At 42.6% G+C, this 20,201-nt stretch overlaps 1 protein-coding gene across 1 annotated transcript in view; it reads left to right on the top strand.

The window, feature by feature from the left end:
* The window catches only part of tspearb (thrombospondin-type laminin G domain and EAR repeats b), a 40,235-nt gene extending 21,473 nt beyond the window's left edge, over nt 1-18,762 (top strand). The window contains exons 10-12 of the mRNA XM_060928903.1: nt 802-980; nt 1,067-1,168; nt 17,418-18,762. Coding sequence (XP_060784886.1) covers nt 802-980; nt 1,067-1,168; nt 17,418-17,580 — 444 coding nt within the window. The 3' untranslated portion in view covers nt 17,581-18,762. The remainder of the gene's footprint in view (nt 1-801; nt 981-1,066; nt 1,169-17,417) is intronic.
* Nucleotides 18,763-20,201: the final 1,439 nt, after the last annotated feature.

Genomic DNA, 20,201 nt, shown 5'->3' with positions numbered 1-20,201 from the left:
AGAAGTTATCTGGTTGCTCCTCCAGAGAACTTTAAATGGATCAACAAACTAAGGGCTGGAGAACAAGTCATTGTGATATTAAATGTGGAACACTCTTGATTATATAGTATACACTTACACAAAGTAAATGTTTTATAATCGCACTATCTGGCATCATCCAAGATGAGGATGGGTTCTCTTTTGAGTCTGGTTCTTCTCAAGGTTTCTTCCTCATATCATCTCAGGGAGGTTTTCCTCACCATCTTTGCCTCTGACTTGCTCATTAGGGATACATTTTTACTTTAATTTTATATCAGAATTTCTGTAAAGCTGCTTTGTGACAATGTCTATTATTAAAAATGCTATGTAGATCAAATTGAATTAAATTGAATTGAATTGAATTGAATAGTCCATTGGACTGTCTCTTGTTCAGATGTTTAAATCTGCAGATAAATTCCAAACCTCAGTGGTCATCAGCACAGGAATTTGACCTTGGCTGGAGACAATGTTATAGAAAAAGTGAGAAGAAGTCATCTGCTTGCTTGAAAATCTGACTGGTCTGGTTTGGGGGTCTCAGGAACTTCTGAGGACTTATGTTAAGGAATTCAATGAGATCCTGACAATGTTGTGAAAATAGCGGGCCAAACTCAATGAAAGTTGCACTCCCTTAATGTTACTGGTTCTTCTTAGTAGGTCCCTGCATCCACCTTGTGTTTATCTATTTCTAACCCCTCCCTAATAATGACATACCTAAGGAAGGAGACACTGGTCTGACACAATGGACAGATGTGTTTGAATGTGACTGAACATTTCTCATTTCAGACATTTGGAGCAATTGACTGGGAGATGTTTCAAATCGATAACAGGTTCTTTCTGGCTGTAGCAAACTCTCAGAAGTTCAGTGAATCCAGCACAGTTATCTACAACATCAACTCCACCATCTATGAACTTAACACCACCTCACAGAGCTTCATTAAGTTCCAGGATATAGCAACAAGCAGGTGAGTAAACAATGAAGCTCATCAGGTTCTTCATCAATGGCCCATCATATACATGAACATGAGCATTGTGTTCATTGTGTTTGCAGTGCTTTGGATTGGGAGTTCTTCACTGTGGGTGATGATAAATTCCTGGTGGTGGCAAACTCATATGATGGAGCTTCATACTCCTTAAACAGTGTTGTATATAGGTGAGTGGATCATACCATAGTGGTATAACATTACTAGTCCACTGCATTAGCTTCTCTAATGTTCCTTGAGTTTGGATGCACAAAAACCTGAACATCAGTGGATCAATCTTTTAGGTTACAGGATATATTTATATACATTCAGGTTTACATTTTTTAAACATAAAGATATACCATTTGTAATTCTCCTAAACTGTACACCCACTGTAACAATGTGGAATTCTTTGGTTGCTATTCCATCCATTATCATATACTGTTCATGGTTACCTTGCAAGTTAACCAGTATATAGTGGTGCTTGAAAGTTTGTGAACCCTTGAGAATTTTCTATATTTCTGCATAAATATGACCTAAAACATCATCAGATTTTCACACACGTCAAGTCAAGTTTATCTGTATAGCGCTTTTAACAATAAACATTGTCGCAAAGCAGCTTTACAGAATTTGAACGACTTAAAACATGAGCTAATTTTATCCCTAATCTATCCCCAATGATGAAGCCTGTGGAGACAGTGGCAAGGAAAAACTCCCTCAGAAGACATGAGGAAGAAACCTTGAGAGGAACCAGACTCAAAAGGGAACCGATCCTCATTTGGGCAACAACAGATAGCATGACTATAACATTAACAGTTTTAACATGAAGTCGGTTTCGTTGATGTTATAAACTCTTCATTGATGGAAACTTGAGTGCAAAACTGTTCATGACAACTGCAGTCCTAAAGTTAGCAAGTCAACTGTAGTCCTCAGCCACAAAAGCATTACTGTAAGTGTCCAGAGCATCCTCCAAGTGTGACTTTCAACTGTCCACATGGGGCCGTCCTCCACAGGAGTGATGCGATGAGACTCCAACCAGACACAGGGCACCAGGATGGATCAGGCAGGTCCGAGGAGCAGAAGAGGTCAGCATCTCGATCCCAGGACCGACATGTAACTCAGAGGGACAGATGGGGGGGAAGAGGAAACACAGGTTGTTAGGTATGCCCAATGTCACCTGAATAAGTAGAAACAGTATACATATTGCACTGAGTACAAGCAGGGACTCCGGCAACTAACTATGACAGCATAACTAAAAGGGGAGAGCCAGAAGGTAACACAGGTATGAGGGAGCCCCGGGACATAAAGCAGCAGCCACTACACCGTCAACAAACTCGAGCGAGCAAGTGAGTGGGGACTGACAGCATCCATACATCCCAGTTTACCAAAACACTCTGTCTGAGGATCCTCCAGATCTACACCTTTACCTCATAAACACCATTAACACAAGGCTTGACTAAACAGATATGTTTTCAGCTGAGACTTAAACGCTGAGACTGTGTCTGATTCCCAAACATTACTTGGAAGGCTGTTCCATAACTGTGGGGCTTTGTAAGAAAAGGCTCTGCCCCCTGATGTACAGTGGTGTTTGAAAGTTTGTGAACCCTTTAGAATTTTCTATATTTCTGCATAAATATGACCTAAAACATCATCAGATTTTCACACAAGTCCTAAAAGTAGATAAAGAGAACCCAGTTAAACAAATGAGACAAAAATATTATACTTGGTCATCTATTTATTGAGGAAAATGATCCAATATTACATATCTGTGAGTGGCAAAAGTATGTGAACCACTAGGATTAGCAGTTAATTTGAAGGTGAAATTAGAGTCAGGTGTTTTCAATCAATGGGATGACAATCAGGTGTGAGTGGGCACCCTGTTTTATTTAAAGAACAGGGATCTATCAAAGTCTGATCTTCTCAACACATGTTTGTGGAAGTGTATCATGGCACGAACAAAGATGTCTGAGGACCTCAGAAAAAGCATTGTTGATGCTCATCAGGCTGGAAAAGGTTACAAAACCATCTCTGAAGAGTTTGGACTCCACCAATCCACAGTCAGACAGACTGTGTACAAATGGAGGAAATTCAAGACCATTGTTACCCTCCCCAGGAGTGGTCAACCAAGAAAGATCACTCCAAGAGCAAGGCGTGTAATAGTCAGCGAGGTCACAAAGGACCCCAGGGTAACTTCTAAGCAACTGAAGGCCTCTCTCACATTGGATAATATTAATGTTCATGAGTCCACCATCAGGAGAACACTGAACAACAATGGTGTGCATGGCAGGGTTGCAAGGAGAAAGCCATTGCTCTCCAAAAAAACATTGCTGCTCATCTGCAGTTTGCTAAAGATCATGTGCACAAGCCAGAAGGCTATTGGAAAAAAATGTTTTGTGGATGGATGAGACCAAAATAGAATTTTTGGTTTAAATGAGAAGCGTTATGTTGGGAGAAAGGAAAACACTGCATTCCAGCATAAAAACCCTATCCCATCTGTGAAACATGGTGGTGGTAGTATCATGGTTTGGGCCTGTTTTGCTGCATGTGGGCCAGGACGGCTTGCCATCATTGATGGAACAATGAATTCTGAATTAAACCAGCAAATTCTAAAGGAAAATGTCAGGACATCTGTCCATGAACTGAATCTCAAGAGAAGGTGGGTCATGCAGCAAGACAACGACCCTAAGCACACAAGTCGTTCTACCAAAGAATGGTTAAAGAAGAATAAAGTTAATGTTTTGGAATGGCCAAATCAAAGTCCTGACCTAAATCCAGTCAAAATGCTGTGGAAGGACCTGAAGCGAGCAGTTCATGTGAGGAAACCCACCAACATCCCAGAGTTGAAGCTGTTCTGTATGGAGGAACGGGCTAAAATTCCTCCAAGCCGGTGTGCAGGACTGATCAACAGTTACCGCAAACGTTTAGTGGCAGTTATTGCTGCACAAGGGGTCACACCAGATACTGAAAGCAAAGGTTCACATACTTTTGCCACTCACAGATATGTAATATTGGATCATTTTCCTCAATAAATAAATGACCAAGTATAATATTTTTGTCTCATTTGTTTAACTGGGTTCTCTTTATCTACTTTTAGGACTTATGTGAAAATCTGATGATGTTTTAGGTCATATTTATGCAGAAATATAGAAAATTCTAAAGGGTTCACAAACTTTCAAGCACCACTGTAGCCTTCACGATACGAGGTACCAGCAGATAGCCTGCACCTTTTGCATCTAAGTAGGCATGGTGGGTCATAGAGGAGCAGAAGTTCACTCAGGTACTGTGGAGCGAGACCATTCAGTGCTTTAAAGGTCAATAGTAGTATTTTATAATCAATACGAAATTTGATTAGGAGCCAATGCAGTGTGGATAAGACAGGGGTGATGTGGTCATATTTTCTAGTTCTAGTAAGGACTCTTGCTGCTGCATTTTGAACTAACTGGAGCTTGTTTATGCACTTATTGGAACATCCAGACAGTAAGGCATTACAGTAATCCAACCTGGAGGGAATAAAAGTATGAACTAGTTTTTCTGCGTCATGTAGTGACATTAAATTTCTTATCTTAGCAATATTTCTGAGATGAAAGAAAGCTATCCGGGTGATGTTATCAATGTGAGTTTCGAATGAAAGACTGGGGTCAATAATCACTCCGAGGTCTTTTACTGCTGCACGTGAAGAAACAGAAAGGCCATCCAGAGTTACTGTGTAATCAGAAAACTTACTTCTAGCTGCATGTGGTCCGAGTACAAGTACTTCAGTCTCATCAGAGTTAAGCAGAAGGAAATTAATAAGCATCCAGTGTCTAATGTCCTTAACACATTCCTCAATTCTATTAAGCTGGTGTCTCTCATCAGATTTTGCAGAAACATACAACTGTGTGTCATCAGCATAACAGTGGAAACTAATACATTGCTTATGAATAATATCACCCAGAGGGAACATATATAAAGAAAAAAGCAGTGGACCCAAGACAGAACCTTGTGGAACACCAAAATTTACCTCAGTACGTCTAGAAATATCACCATTTACATCAACATACTGATAGCGATCAGTTAAATAAGAGCTGAGCCAGGAGAGGGCCATTCCCTTAACTCCCACAACATTTTCTAGTCTATCCAGAAGAATGGAATGATCAATGGTATCAAATGCTGCACTAAGGTCAAGCAACACAAGCAGCGAGACACAGCCCTGATCAGACACCAACAGTAGGTCGTTTACTACTTTAACCAGTGCTGTCTCTGTGCTATGATGAGGTCTAAATCCTGACTGATACATTTCATGGATGTTATTCCTATGTAAATATGAGCATAACTGCTGTGCCACAGCTTTTTCAAGGATCTTGGAGATAAAGGGGAGATTTGATATTGGCCGATAATTGGACAGCTGACAGGGATCACGGTCAGGTTTTTTAATCAGGGGTTTGATAACTGCTAGTTTAAAGGATTTGGGTACATAGCCGATCGTAAGAGAAGAATTTATTATTTTAGAAGTGGTTCAATTTAGAAGTGGTATTATCTGTTTGAATAGACGTGTAGGTAAGGGATCTAGTACACAAGTTGAGGCTTTTGATGTGGAGATTAATGAAAGTAATTCAGTTTCTTTTATGGGAGTAAAACATTCTAATTGCTGATCTGATACAGTTATATTGTTAACTACAGGGTCACTTACATTAGATTAGATAGATTAGATAGAACTTTATTGATCACTTTGGGAGGGTTCCTTCAGGGAAATTAAAATTCCAGCATCATCATTACAGGATAAACAGAGAATAGAAAATAGAGAAAACTTCTAGATACATTAAATTAAATTAAGTATTTACATATACAAATATAAAAAAGAATAAGATATGGGAAAATAAGAAAGAAAAAGGAAAAAAATGTCCAGCAGGAGAGGTATTGCACATTATCTTGCACATTTATATTGCACATTGTCCAGTATTGCTTTTTGTCAGGCTAGGCTACTGCTCCTTCCCATCCTCTTTCCTCCTGTTACCCTTCCTCCCCCCCAGAGAGGAGTTGTACAGTCCGATGGCATGAGGGACAAAGGAGTTTTTAAGTCTATTAGTCCTACACTTGGGAAGGAGCATTCTGTCACTGAACAGGCTCCTCTGGTTGCTGATGACGGTGTGCAGAGGGTGACTGGCATCGTCCTTGATGTTCAGTAGTTTGTCCATAGTCCTATTCTCTGCCACCATCACCAGAGAGTCCAGCTTCATGCTGACCACAGAGCCGGCCCACCTGATCAGTTTGTCCAGCCTGGATGTGTCCTTCTTGGATGTGCTGCCCCCCCCAGCATGCCATGGTGTAAAACAGGACACTGGCAACCACGGACTGATAGAACATCCACAGGAGTTTCCTGCAGATGTTAAAGGACCCCAGCCTCCTCAGGAAGTATAGCCTGCTCTGTCCCTTCCTGTACAAGTGGTTGGTGTTGCAAGTCCAGTCCAGCTTGCTGTCCAGCCACAGCCCAAAGTACTTGTAGCACATCCTCCACCTCGACTCCCTCAATCAGAACTGGTCGTGACCTTGGTCTGGACCTCCCGAAGTCAATGACCAGCTCCTTGGTCTTCACGGTGTTGAGCTGCAGATGGTTCCTGTTGCACCAGATGGCAAAGTCCCTCACCAGGCTCCTATACTCCTCCTCTCTGTTGTCCCTGATACACCCCACAATGGCTGTGTCATTGGCGAACTTCTGAATGTGACACAACTCCGAGTTGTAGCAGAAGTCCGTAGTGTACAGGGTGAAGAGAAGAGGGGCCAGCACCATGCCCTGGGGTGCTCCAGTGCTGCTAATCACAGTGTCAGACATGATGTCCTTCAGCCTGACGTACTGCAGCCTGTTGGTGAGGTAGCTGGAGATCCAGGTGCCCAGGCAGGGGTCCACTCGCATCCTATTCAGTTTGTCCTGAAGCATAAGGGGCTGGATGGTGTTGAAGGCACTCGAGAAGTCCAAGAAGAGGATCCTCACTGTATCATTTCCCTTATCCAGATGTGAGTGGGCTCGGTGTAGCAGGTAGAGGATGGCGTCTTTCACACTAAACACCTGCCCGGTACGCAAACTGCAGACAGTCCTGGGCGTGTTGCACCTGGGGTCTGAGGAGGCTGAGGAAGAGCCGCTCCAATGTCTTCATCAGATGTGAAGTGAGTGCCACCAGTCAGAAGTGGTTCAGCTCGCTGGGCCGGTTCTTCTTGGGAACTGGAACGATGCATGATGTCTTCCAGAGGGTGGGCACTCTACCCAGCTTCATGCTGAGGTTGAAGATGTGTTGGAGTGGTTCACCCAGTTCAGCAGCGCAGGTCTTCAGTAGTCTGGGACACACCTTGTCTGGGCCTGCTGCTTTCCTGGGGTGAAGCTTCCTCAGTTGACCTCTGACCTGGTCTGCAGTAATGCATGGAGGAGTCTGTGTTGAGGTGGGGGAGGAGGGGGATGACTGAAGGGAGGTGTGTTGAGGGAAGAAGGATAAATGGCTGCAGTGAGGGGGAGGGGAGGGGGGACGTGGGCTGGTTGAATCGGTTGAAGAAGTTATTTAGCTCGCTTGCCCTCTCCACTGTCCCCCCATGACTCTGGTCTTTGTGTTGTGGCCTGTGATAGTTTTCACACCTTCCCAGACCTCCCTCATGCTGTTCTCCTTCAGCTTCTGCTCCACCTTTCTCCTGTAGCTGTCCTTTGCTTCCCTCATGCAGTGTTTCACCTCCTGCTATGCTGTTTTCATCGCCTCCCTATCCCTGCTCCTGAAGGCAGCCTTCTTCCTGTTGAGGACAGCTTTGACTTCCTGTGTTACCCATGGCTTGTTATTAGGGTAACACTGTACAGTCTTAGTGGGGGAGACCACGTCTGCACAGAAGTTGAGGTAATCTGTCAGACAGTGTGTCAGCCCCTCTATGTCCTCACAGTGTGGGCTAAGCAACACATCCCAGTCCGTGATGTCATAACAGTCTCTGAGGGCATCTTCCATTTCAGGGGACCACCTTCTGATGGAGCTAGTTGTTGCAGGCTGCCTTTGGACCGGGGGGTGTACTTTGGCTGTAGACGAACCAGGTTGTGGTCAGACTTCCCTCGTGGGGGGAGGGGTGTGACTCTGTATGCATCCCTCACATTAGCATACAGCAAGTCAATCGTCGTGTTGTTCCTTGTTGGACAGTCCACAACCTGGTATAAAGCAGCCAGAGTCCAAATTAGCGTGGTTAAAGTCCCCAGAAATGATCATAAATGCCTCAGAGTGCTGTGTCTGCAGCCTTGCTGTGACAGCGTGAATCCTCTCATATGCAGCAGCTGCATCTGCCCTCGGAGGGATGTAAACACAGATGGTGATCACGTGACTGAACTCCCTCGGCAGATAATATGGCCGCAGGCTAACGGCTAGCAGCTCCAAGTCCGGGCAACATAAGACTATCTGTATGGAGATATGTCCTGGGTTACACCAGTGGTTGTTCACGTAGATGATAAGTCCCCCACCTTTGCCTTTCCCACATGCTTTAGTGTCTGTTGGCTCTCACAGCAGTGAATCCCCGCAGGTCCACGTTAGCATCCGGTACGAGGTGTGTTAGCCATGTCTCTGTAAAGATAAACAAGCTGCTCTCCCAGTAAATCTGCTGGTTGTTCAGTGCAGATAGCTCGTTGACCTTGTTCGGCAGCGAGTTCACATTCCCCATACTAATGGAGGGAATGGATGGTTTGCAGCACAGCCAGTTGTCCGTTAGCCTAGACTTTAGCTTAGCCCCAGCTTTGCAGCCCCTGGGTCTCCTCCTCAGCTCTGCCGGGATGGGGTGTCGTATCCCGGCTCGTCCCATTGTTTTCAGGGCCAGCAGCTCCTCTCTCGAATAAGCGAGAAAACTGTCTCCTGGTTGCATGTTAAAGTTAAAAATATCCATTGCTGCTGGTGTACAAATCTCTAAATAGTAGAGGGCCCAATTACCTCTCTGATATGTTGGAGCGGCCTAACCCAATCAGATCTACCAGATCGCAGCAGCAAAATTTACTGGTAAAACCTGTTGTTAAAACAAAGTGTGGTGAAGCAGCTTTTAGCTACTATGCAGTGCAGCTATGGAACCAACTCCCAGAGGACATCAAAAATGCTCCTGCTGTTGGCAGCTTCAAATCTAGACTAAAGACCAAGCTGTTCTCAGATGCTTTCTGCTAACTGATAAATATCGTCATCTTTACGTTTTAAACTTTACTTAACTTTTACAATCTTTGCATGTTTTAAACATTACTTAACTTTTATTCCATTTTATTCTGCTGTTTTTTACTGAACTTTTACTTCATTTTATTACTTTATTTCTACTCTTGTTTAATTCTCATATTTTTCTTTTTCTTTCTTCTTTCCCCTTTATTTTATGTAATTTTATTTTCTATTGTTTACTGTTTTGCTTTTACCTCTGTAAAGCACATTGAACTGCCACTTTGTATGAAATGCGCTATAGAAATAAACTTGCCTTGCCATTTGATATGAAGAAAAACACACTATATCTTCGTAAGAAGAGCAGAAAAGTAAAAAGGTGGGGAAAAAAGAGGTTTAAAGAGCTAAAAACTACAGAGCTACTGGAGAGGCAGCCATATCCCACAGCACCACACTACTGACCTTAAATTAGTAGTTTGAATTTTTTGTCGGATATTCTCAATTTTGTCATTAAAAAAATTCATGAAGTCGTTGCTACTCCATACTGCAGGTGTGCATGTGTCTATAGTGGACTTATTCCTGGTTAATTTTGCTACAGTATTAAATAGGAATCTAGGATTATTTTTGTTATCTTCTATTAGGGAGGAGAGATATGTTGATCTCGCAGCACTAAGAGCTTTTCTATACTTCAGGAAGCTCTCCTTCCACGCTAATTTGAACACTACCAACTTTGTTTGACGCCATTTACGTTCCAATTTTCGAGTGGTCTGTTTTAATGTGCGAGTGTCATCATTATACCAGGGTGCTAATTTTTTTTGTCTCTGACCATTTTCCTTTAAAGAGGAGCTACATTATCTAAAGTATGGCGGAATGTTGACTCTAAGCATTCAGTTGCCTGATCAAGTTCTGCAGGGGCTGACAGTGACCCAATCAAAGTTGATAACTCTGGGAGATCATTTATAAAGCTCTGTGCAGTAGTTGACGTGAATGTACGTTTAATACAGTAGCGTGGTGAGGTGCATATATTATTACTCAGACATATTTTGAATGAGATGATGATCTGAGATAACTTCGGACTGTGGAAGTGTGACTATATTTTATGTTTAACCCGAATGTTAGTATTAGATCGAGGGTGTGACCACCATTATGGGTCGGTCCTATGACATTCTGATTAATCCCTATTGAATCTAAAATGGACACAAACGCTGTTTTCAAAGGGTCTTCTGGGTTATCGAAGTGAATATTAAAATCTCCAACAACTAAAGCTTTGTCTCAGGAAATAACCAGATCTGAGATAAAATCTGCAAATTCAGAAAGAAACTCAGAATATGGCCCCGGGGGCCTGTAAATAATAAGCAATGGAATTAACTGGGTAGACCTATTTTTCGAGGCTACATACATTATATGAGTATGAAGAACTTCAAATGTATTACATTTATAACCAGGTTTGTGTGTTACACCTAGATAATCATTATAAATAACCGCGACGCCTCCTCCTCTGCCAGTTAGACGAGGCTGGTGTATATAACTGTATCCAGGAGGACTCGCTTCATTTAATGCTATATATTCATTTGGCTTAATCCATGTTTCTGTTAAACACAGTACATTAAACTCCTGATCAGTAATGAGTTCATTAACCATTAGTGCTTTAGATGTAAGAGATGTAATATTTAATAGCCCCACCTTTAGATCAAAGGTGCTGGCAGCGGCTGTACAGTCAGTATGATCTAATTTTATATTGATTAGGTTACTGGAACAAACTCTCTGAATATTTCTACCTTTTTGTTGAGCTCGGGGAACAGACACAGTCTCGATGTAGTGGACCCTGAGTGACGACTCTGTGCAGCTAGCAGACAGTCGGTTTAGCCTGTTCGTCTGCTCCCTGGCCTTGGCTCTGGATTGTCAGAAATTACCTAGGCCTGTTCTGAGACTATGACCTATGCTGCAGGAAATGAGAGCAGCACCTTCCCGAGTGGGATGGATACTGTCCCACCCTAACAAGCCAGCAGTGCCCTCAAAATTAGCCCAATTATCTATAAAGCCCACACTGTTTTCAGAGCACCATCTGGACAACCAGCAGTTCAGCGACCATAACCTGCTGTAAGCTACATCGCCACGCCGCATTGGGATGGGTCCTAAAAGTAGATAAAGGGAACCCAGTTAAACAAATGAGACAAAAATATTATACTTGGTAATTTATTTATTGAGGAAAATGATCCAGTATTACATATCTGTGAGTGGCAAAAGTATGTGAACCTCTAGGATTAGCAGTTAATTTGAAGGTGAAATTCGACTCAGGTGTTTTCAATCAATGGGATGACAATCAGGTGTGAGTGGGCACCCTGTTTTATTTAAAGAACAGGGATCTATCAAAGTCTGATCTTCACAAAACATGTTTGTGGAAGTGTATCATGGCAAGAACAAAGGAGATTTCTGAGGACCTCAGAAAAAGCGTTGTTGATGCTCATCAGGCTGGAAAAGGTTACAAAACCATCTCTAAAGAGTTTGGACTCCACCAATCCACAGTCAGACAGACTGTGTACAAATGAAGGAAATTCAAGCCCATTGTTACCCTCCCCAGGAGTGGTCAACCAACAAAGATCACTCCAAGAGCAAGGCGTGTAATAGTCGGCGAGGTCACAAAGGACCCCAGGGTAACTTCTAAGCAACTGAAGGCCTCTCTCACATTGACTAATGTTAATGTTCATGAGTCCACTATTAGGAGAACACTGAACAACAATGGTGTGCATGGCAGGGTTGCAAGGAGAAAGCCACTGCTCTCCAAAAAGAACATTGCTGCTCGTCTGCAGTTTGCTAAAGATCATATGGATAAGCCAGAAGGCTATTGGAAAAATGTTTTGTGGACGGATGAGACCAAAATAGAACATTTTGGTTTAAATGAGAAGCGTTATGTTTGGAGAAAGGAAAACACTGCATTCCAGCATAAGAACCTTATCCCATCTGTGAAACATGGTGGTGGTAGTATCGTGGTTTGGGCCTGTTTTGCTGCATCTGGGCCAGGACGGCTTACCATCATTGATGGAACAATGAATTCTGAATTATACCAGTGAATTCTAAAGGAAAATGTCAGGACATCTGTCCATGAACTGAATCTCAAGAGAAGGTGGGTCATGCAGCAAGACAACGACCCTAAGCACACAAGTCGTTCTACCAAAGAATGGTTAAAGAAGAATAAAGTTAATGTTTTGGAATGGCCAATAATCCAATGGAAATGTTGTGGAAGGACCTGAAGCGAGCAGTTCATGTGAGGAAACCCAGCAACATCCCAGAGTTGAAGCTGTTCTGTATGGAGGAACGGGCTAAAATTCCTCCAAGCCGGTGTGCAGGACTGATCAACAGTTACCGCAAACGTTTAGTTGCAGTTATTGCTGCACAAGGGGGTCACACCAGATACTGAAAGCAAAGGTTCACATACTTTTGCCACTCACAGATATGTAATATTGGCTCATTTTCCTCAATAAATAAATGACCAAGTATAATATTTTTGTCTCATTTGTTTAACTGGGTTCTCTTTATCTACTTTTAGGACTTGTGTGAAAATCTGATGATGTTTTAGGTCATATTTATGCAGAAATATAGAACATTCTAAAGGGTTCACAAACTTTCAAACACCTCGTTAAACTGACAGGATCCTCTGTCCATCAAAAATGTCCTATCCAGAAATCACTCACGATATAAATTATTTTTTAAGAAAATATTTGTACTTTTGAAGCAGAATACTTTGTTGTTGCGCAATAAAAAAACAGACCTTGAAACAGATGTGAGACACTTTTGCAGCGGAGCTTCACATGTAGTTGAAATGCAAGTTCGTCAGAAAGTATGCTCTCCGGAAAGCCACAGGGATCGTCACCACTTCAGTTGTTCTTACAGTCACCACCGTGTACAAACATCGCTGCACAGGATGTGAAAATTTGTCCTTCATATATGTCACATCCATTTCAACGGTTTTTCACTTTGTATCCCTCACTCTTGTGGACTGTAAGAAAGATGGTCAGTTTTAGAAATACACACCTCTTCTCACTACAGTACCACACCCAGTACATGACCTGTAGCTCTGAAATTCTGCACAATTCATTTCCATCTCAAAAGGGAGTTTTTGACAGCAGAGAAACACAAAAATCTGAGGTTTTATTTTGGGACTATTGGACCTGAAAAGTTTCCCCTGATTGTGAAACAGTCCTATTATCAAGACAACAAAAGTTAACCAAAGTGCTGTACAAATCATATTGTAATCAAATAAAACATCAGGATTCTCACATACTCCTAAGATATTAAATAGAACATTAGAGTTTCAGACGCTGTAGTGAGCAGAGATCTTTGGGTTTTAAAGACACATATAGGTAAGTGTCATTGGTGTAGCAATGAAGAGATATTATGTTTTGGAAATACAATGAAAAGTCCAGTGTGCAGTGTCGATCCTTGAGGGACAGCACAGTCAACGGCAGCAAACAGATCAATAGAGGCATTAACTGAGAATGTCCTGAGACGAAGGCTATGTCTACACTAATATAGTTTTGTTTGAAAATGGCGTCCAGACAAGCACTCTAGCTCCATATCAGAAATAATCTCCGCCCACACTAACACGCCTGAAAATGCATATCACCTGATCATTCATGTGTACTGGGCATGTGTGTGCTGGTATAAACAGGCTGACACTGTTTGTTTTCTTCCGAAAAAGGGTCATGTGATAGGACCATGACTAACAGGGAAGGATACATCATGACTGATGAGACCTAAGGAGAAAATGAACATGGGAGTCTGCGTCATCATTTCCAAACGTCTCTTGTTTTTTCCCGTCTACATTAAATCACTACCCTGGAGTTTTCAAACTAAAATGGGTCCCACAGCAAGATTGAAAACTCCGGAGTAGTGTGGATGGCAAGCGTAAATATAGCAAAAGTCATGAGCTTTAAGGCTAAAACAAATTAGTGTGCATATAGCCTTAGGTAGGATGTACGCTAGCTCAGCTCAGTGCACACCCCCACAGGCCAACTGTCTCCTTTCTCAAAGTCAAGAATGTTTCCTTGGTAGTACAGGTCCTTCAGAGGCTAGGCAAGACTCCTTTCTTACATTTGGAGAACGCATAATGGAACAGTCAAGCGAGTGTGCAGGTGCCTTAGCCTGGGCCCGCCCATCCTAAGTGTGACGCAACACGAGGGCCTGTTGCGAGCTTAGTCTGGCCAGGCAAGCTATCTCCAGCTCTTCCAAGCTCCGGAAAAATTGGGAGCCAATCAACTTTGAGCATTTCCAACGGCCCTGGGTAGAGGCATGTTCAAGGCAGTGACGTAGTAGAACTACGACCGGAAGCCATAGATTGTTTACAGAATCATGCTGTATTGAAAGCATTCAACGGGAAGGTCTCATTGAAAACGGAGCAAAGAGCAGCCCTGGAGGTATTTATTGAAAGGAAGGACGTTTTCGCCTTGCTCCTGACCGGCTTCGGTAAGAGTTTAATCTACCAGTTAGCCCCGCTAGTAGCCAAATCAATGGGGCTCAGCGAGAATCCTATCGTCGCGTCACATACGTCAGAGGAAAGAGTGATGTGATTGGTTTAAGCTTCGTCACAGCCTTTTCTGGCTTCGACCAGTAGCAAACTGAGGCATTTCAGGGAGGTGGGTCAACCACGGGCTCTGGGAAACGGTTGGGCTGAATATCTTGGCCAGACCAATAGCTCGGAGAGCTCTGAAGTCGCATTAGCCAGACTACAGGTGTCTGTCTTCTTCTTCTACTTCTTCTTCTGTTGAGATTATTTCCAGCATGCAATCTTAGTACAATCACGCCATCTGCAGGACTGAAGTGTGAATACTTTTGGGAATATTCATACTTCCAATTAAAAGAAAGAAAGTTAAATTCTCTTTGCAAGACCAATTGTTCTTAGAAATGTCAAAACAGCTTTAGTCATGGATTGTGTCCCAGGCACTACACTCTGCAGGCTATTTAATATCAACCCACATTTTGCCACTTTAGCTAGAGCCACCATTTTTTCTGCATATTCTTTGCATTCCAAAAGTACGCGTCCCCAAAAGTAAAAACATGCCCCAGACTGATGTTGTCCTATTAATCTTAGACCATTTGTGTGCCTTATATGCAGTCATGTTAACAAGGTTTCCTCTTACCGACTCCCAGGTGTGCATCATTTTTTGCACTAAAACAGAAAACCAGTTAAATTCGGCGAGGTTTATTGAGTCCCTGGACAGAGGCAACTATTCTCTAAACTGCACAGTAGCAGATATATTCGCAAACAAAAGGCGAGTAAATTCAGCCTTTTTAGAACCGTCCACCAAGCAACCGGAAGTAGCAGATGAGAGTCGCGAGATGTCAAGAGTGTATGTCAGCTATGAACAACAACATGAGCGACCAACGTGAGCAGGAATTTAGTGAGGGAGAAAATTCAAGTTTTAGTAGTTTTTCATCAGTTCAAGTTGATGACGACGTACTGACGGAAGAAGAAGTGGCCAGCAATAGGGAAGAAGAGAGAGGTATCGAACCGTACAGATTCAAGCCAGAATTGTCTGATGAGAGCAGGGTCAGTGACAGTGACAAACCTTAAGTTTCGATTTGATCCACGGTTTCAGCCAGCCTTTAAATGCTCATAGCTCGGCCACTGGAGGTCCCAGCGAAGCCAAATTTTGCAGGCACCTCTCTCTACACGATCCCCTACGAACCAGCATGGGCACTGCCTGGTAGGACTGTGCCTTGGGATGTTATTCGCCCCAGCACAAGCTCTACTCTGTGCCTTAAGTTTCTATAGAAGAACTAAGAACCCTTTATTCGTCACATGCACACTTCAAGCACAGTGAAATTCATCCTCTGCATTTAACCTATCTGAAGCAGTGAACACACACACACACACACTCAGAGCAGTGGGCAGCCACACCAGAGCGCCCGGGGAGCAGTCAGGGGTTCGGTACCTTGCTCAAGGGCACCTCAGCCCAAGGCTGCCCCACGTCAATCTAACTGCACGTCTCTGGACTGTGGGGGAAACTGGAGCACCCGGAGGAAACCCACGCAGACACGGGGAGAACATGCAAACTCCACACAGAAAGGCCCTCGCTGGCCGCTGGGTTCGAACCCGGAATCTTCTTGCTGTGAAACGACCGTGCTAACCACTACACCACCGTGCTGCCATATCTATATGATTCACAGCTACAGCCGGACATTAAAAATTCATAACTCGGCGAGGGAACCTTACAGAGAGGCGAAATTTTGCAGGCATGTACCTCTCCCCATGCCCTCATGAAACAGCATGGGCATGGCCCACTACAACCATGCCTCAGGACATTATTTTCCCCGGCGTGAGCTCCACTCTTCGCTGTGCACTTTAATGTAAGCCACGGCTCCGGGTGGACTTTAAAAATTCATAACTCAGCCAGGGAAGCTCGCAGCAAAGCAAAACAAAATTTTGCAGGCATGTCCCTCTCCCCATGCCCTCGCAAACCAGCATGGGCACGGCCTGCTAGGACCGTGCCTTGGGACATTATTCGCCCCGGCGCGAGCTCACCTTCACGCCTTAAGGGGTTCGGATGACCAGAAGTTGAAGGTGCATTCCTCAAGTTAGTGGTATTACAGTATGTTGGAAACAAAATGCTTTGCAGTTGATTGTAGCAAAGTCTTGACTAATTAGCGACTACCTTTATCTTTCAGGAAAAAGAACAGGGCCATTCCCTCCACGGCATTTCTTTTGCTGCACCTGGCAGCGATACATCGCTTTCTGGGTGCTTTCCCTTTTTTTCTCTCCCCCTTCTGCACCATAACAGTTGTAGATTGTAGATTAATAATTTGTCTTTCTACTTCGTGTTCTGTCGCAAGTTTCCATCAAAATGAATGTAATCTAGCAGAGAGTTGGACAGAAGCTACACTGTGTGGACATAAGTGGAAAAACCGCCGGTAAAACCATTCACACTCGTGACATCACATGAAAGCCAGCTAATAATGGTGACATTGGTACCGGGATTCCCTTGGTGGGAAATTTAAATTCGACAAATTCTGAATGTTCCCAACATTTTTGACATGGGTTTCAATGATAAGTTTTCATTGTTGGGACTTGTACTATTATTATCCAAGGGGGAAAGGGGTACATTTCTCTTGGCCTTTAAGAACACTGCAGATACACTCAAGCATTCTTGAAAATTCTCTGAATGAAGGATTCAGTCCTTGGTAGAATTTGAAGGATCTTAGACATCATACTGGGTGGGATTCAATGACATGGCATCCTTGAAATGCAGCCTTTAAAGGATCCTTTTTTAATATTGAGTAATATTGAGAAACCACCAACATGTGTGTGTGTGTGTCCCCTCAGGTGGCAGGGTTATGAGGGATTTGTGCCTGTGCACAGACTAAACACGCATGGATGCAGAGACTGGGAATTCTTCACTTCCTCTGATGGATCTTACCTCATTTCCTCCAGCGCCAGAGCTGCATACTCCAAAGTGCTCAAGCTGAAAACCTACTTCCAGCGCTGAGTCCTAAAATCTACAATATCAGGATAAACACCTCATTCACATTACAGGATATATACAGCATTACATTATGACCTGAGTCATTTACTCATATACTCGGAACCTCGAGCATGACTTACAGGACTTCTAGTAACTTAAGGTGCAGTAAACCCCGCCTCCTCTGTGTTTTTTATTGGTAGCTGTGTTTAACGAATCACAATTACTTTCTGCTCTCAGGATACCTCTGACTGGCTGCTGGAAGCCAGAAGAAAGAGAGAATTTTTTTTTTTTTTTAATATAGATCAGTTTAGTAAAATAAATTTCAGCATAAGATATATAGAGGAGCTTACATAGTGGCATGAAGATATGAAGTTTATCTTCGAGTGGTGAATCTACTGAGTGAAGCGAATGAGATAAACTTCATATCTTCACACCACTGTGTAATGTTCTTTATATTATATGGACACATCCACAAAAAAACCCCAAAGAAAACAAAAACACAAGTTAATCAAAAGAATTTTAATTTTAAACTGGTTCGCCATTTTGACAATGCATGTCTAGTCAGCAGGAAAACACTGGGAGTAATGTCGTCTGAGGGAAATATCGGGAATTATTATCCATCCAGGACACTTTTTCAATGGAATAAAAATGTGTGTTCTGTTCCCTTCTAGCAGGTTTCATTCATTTGGTTTGATAGCATGCAATATTGTTAGCATATCGCTTATCCTACGTGTATTACGTCACTCTACCCAGTGGAGAATGAGCATTGAATATGGTTTACGATATTGCATGGTTGTCAAGACAACATGATGTCACATGTCAGAGACATAAAACTTCCATGCTAGCGAGCGACTGTGACAATTTGTAAACAAACATGGCTGTCAGGTTTGCTTCATTAAATACGGAAGATTTTGAGAGAATTTTGAAAGAGAAAGACGCATTGAACGCCCGAAAGGGATGTGTATGTATAATAATAATAATAATAATAATAATAATAATAATAGTTGGCTTTTTTTGTAGTTTATCAGATATATTCCATCTTCGAACTCATTCAGTATCGTGCTAGCTGAATGGAATATATCTGATAGACCACTCAATGTGGCGGCACGGTGGTGTAGTGGTTAGCGCTGTCGCCTCACAGCAAGAAGGTCCGGGTTCGAGCCCCGTGGCCGGCGAGGGCCTTTCTGTGTGGAGTTTGCATGTTCTCCCCGTGTCCGCGTGGGTTTCCTCCGGGTGCTCCGGTTTCCCCCACAGTCCAAAGACATGCAGGTTAGGTTAACTGGTGACTCTAAATTGAGCGTAGGTGTGAATGTGAGTGTGAATGGTTGTCTGTGTCTATGTGTCAGCCCTGTGATGACCTGGCGACTTGTCCAGGGTGTACCCCGCCTTTCGCCCGTAGTCAGCTGGGATAGGCTCCAGCTTGCCTGCGACCCTGTAAAGGATAAAGCGGCTACAGATAATGAGATGAGATGAGACCACTCAATGCCAGACAATATTATTTAAATATGTCACTCAGATCTGCCATGTATTTCATATAAAAAATGCAAGTTTTTCAACACGAGAAAACAAACGTCATATCTTCAAACCAAGTGATTTTCTTTTTATTATATCGACACATTCACAAACAAAAAATACCCAAATTTATGAAAACAATTCATCAGTTTCCTCACGAGTGACAGATAGAGATTTATGTCATGGTTTTGGTTCTCCATGTCCTGAATGGAACTTGTATGAAAAATACCAGTGGTGTATTTCCCACTAAAACACTCGTGTCTATGTAATATAATTCAGTATAATAAAGTTCCCTAAAATTAAGTTCTGTGAAAAGTTCCATAAAATATGTAAAATAAAGTTTGGTAAAATAACATTGAATAAAAGCTCAGTATAAAAGCATTTGCGAAAATAAAGTTAGGTAAAGTTTGATAAGTTAAAGTTTAAAAAATAGGAAGTAAAATATTTTAAAAACTTTAGGAAAAATAAATAATCATCTGTACTGGAACATTGATGCAGCTGATGTTAAACTGTCATCAACATTTAATTATCAGAAATAATGTTCATAAAACAAATATTAAAACAAGCTACAAACATGTTCAAACAAGCTACTAAAACCTTAAAAAAGATTTTATTTGTTTATTATGAGATTTTTCCTGCGGTACCTGCAGCGCCCTCTATTGGACACACAGGATACAGCATTAAAACTTCGGGTGTTTTCACATACAGTCCTTTTTAAATGAGCCAAGCTCAGTCCTCTTCATGTGGACCAACAGAAAAGGGACTCAGTTCTTTTTGTGGTCGCATTGTGAATTCATTAAAAAAAAAAACACGGACTCTGTTCCCTTTCTGGTCCATGTAAGCTCTGATGGGGCTTCAGTCCTCTTTCAATTCAACTTTATTGTCATATGTACTTGAGACAGTGTCACAGTACAGTGAATTTTTTTCTGTTCACACTATAGTTCCTCTGGAGCTCTTAGGCCTTTACCTTCATTTTTTTGAGCATCCAAGTGCAATAGTGTCTGATCTGCCTACGGCAAGCCTCGAGGGCTAAAATACAATGGCAAAAAGCAAAGCAAACCTGGAGCACTTTGCGTTCACAATGCACAGGTTAAAGAGGCTGGCTCACCCTTCCCAGAATCCTCTGGCCTAAG

The sequence above is a fragment of the Neoarius graeffei genome, chromosome 9 (assembly GCF_027579695.1).
Source record: "Neoarius graeffei isolate fNeoGra1 chromosome 9, fNeoGra1.pri, whole genome shotgun sequence".
In the NCBI taxonomy this organism is placed as follows: domain Eukaryota; kingdom Metazoa; phylum Chordata; class Actinopteri; order Siluriformes; family Ariidae; genus Neoarius; species Neoarius graeffei.
Note: the sequence above shows the minus strand (reverse complement) of the source record. Positions and strands in the feature narration are given on the sequence as shown.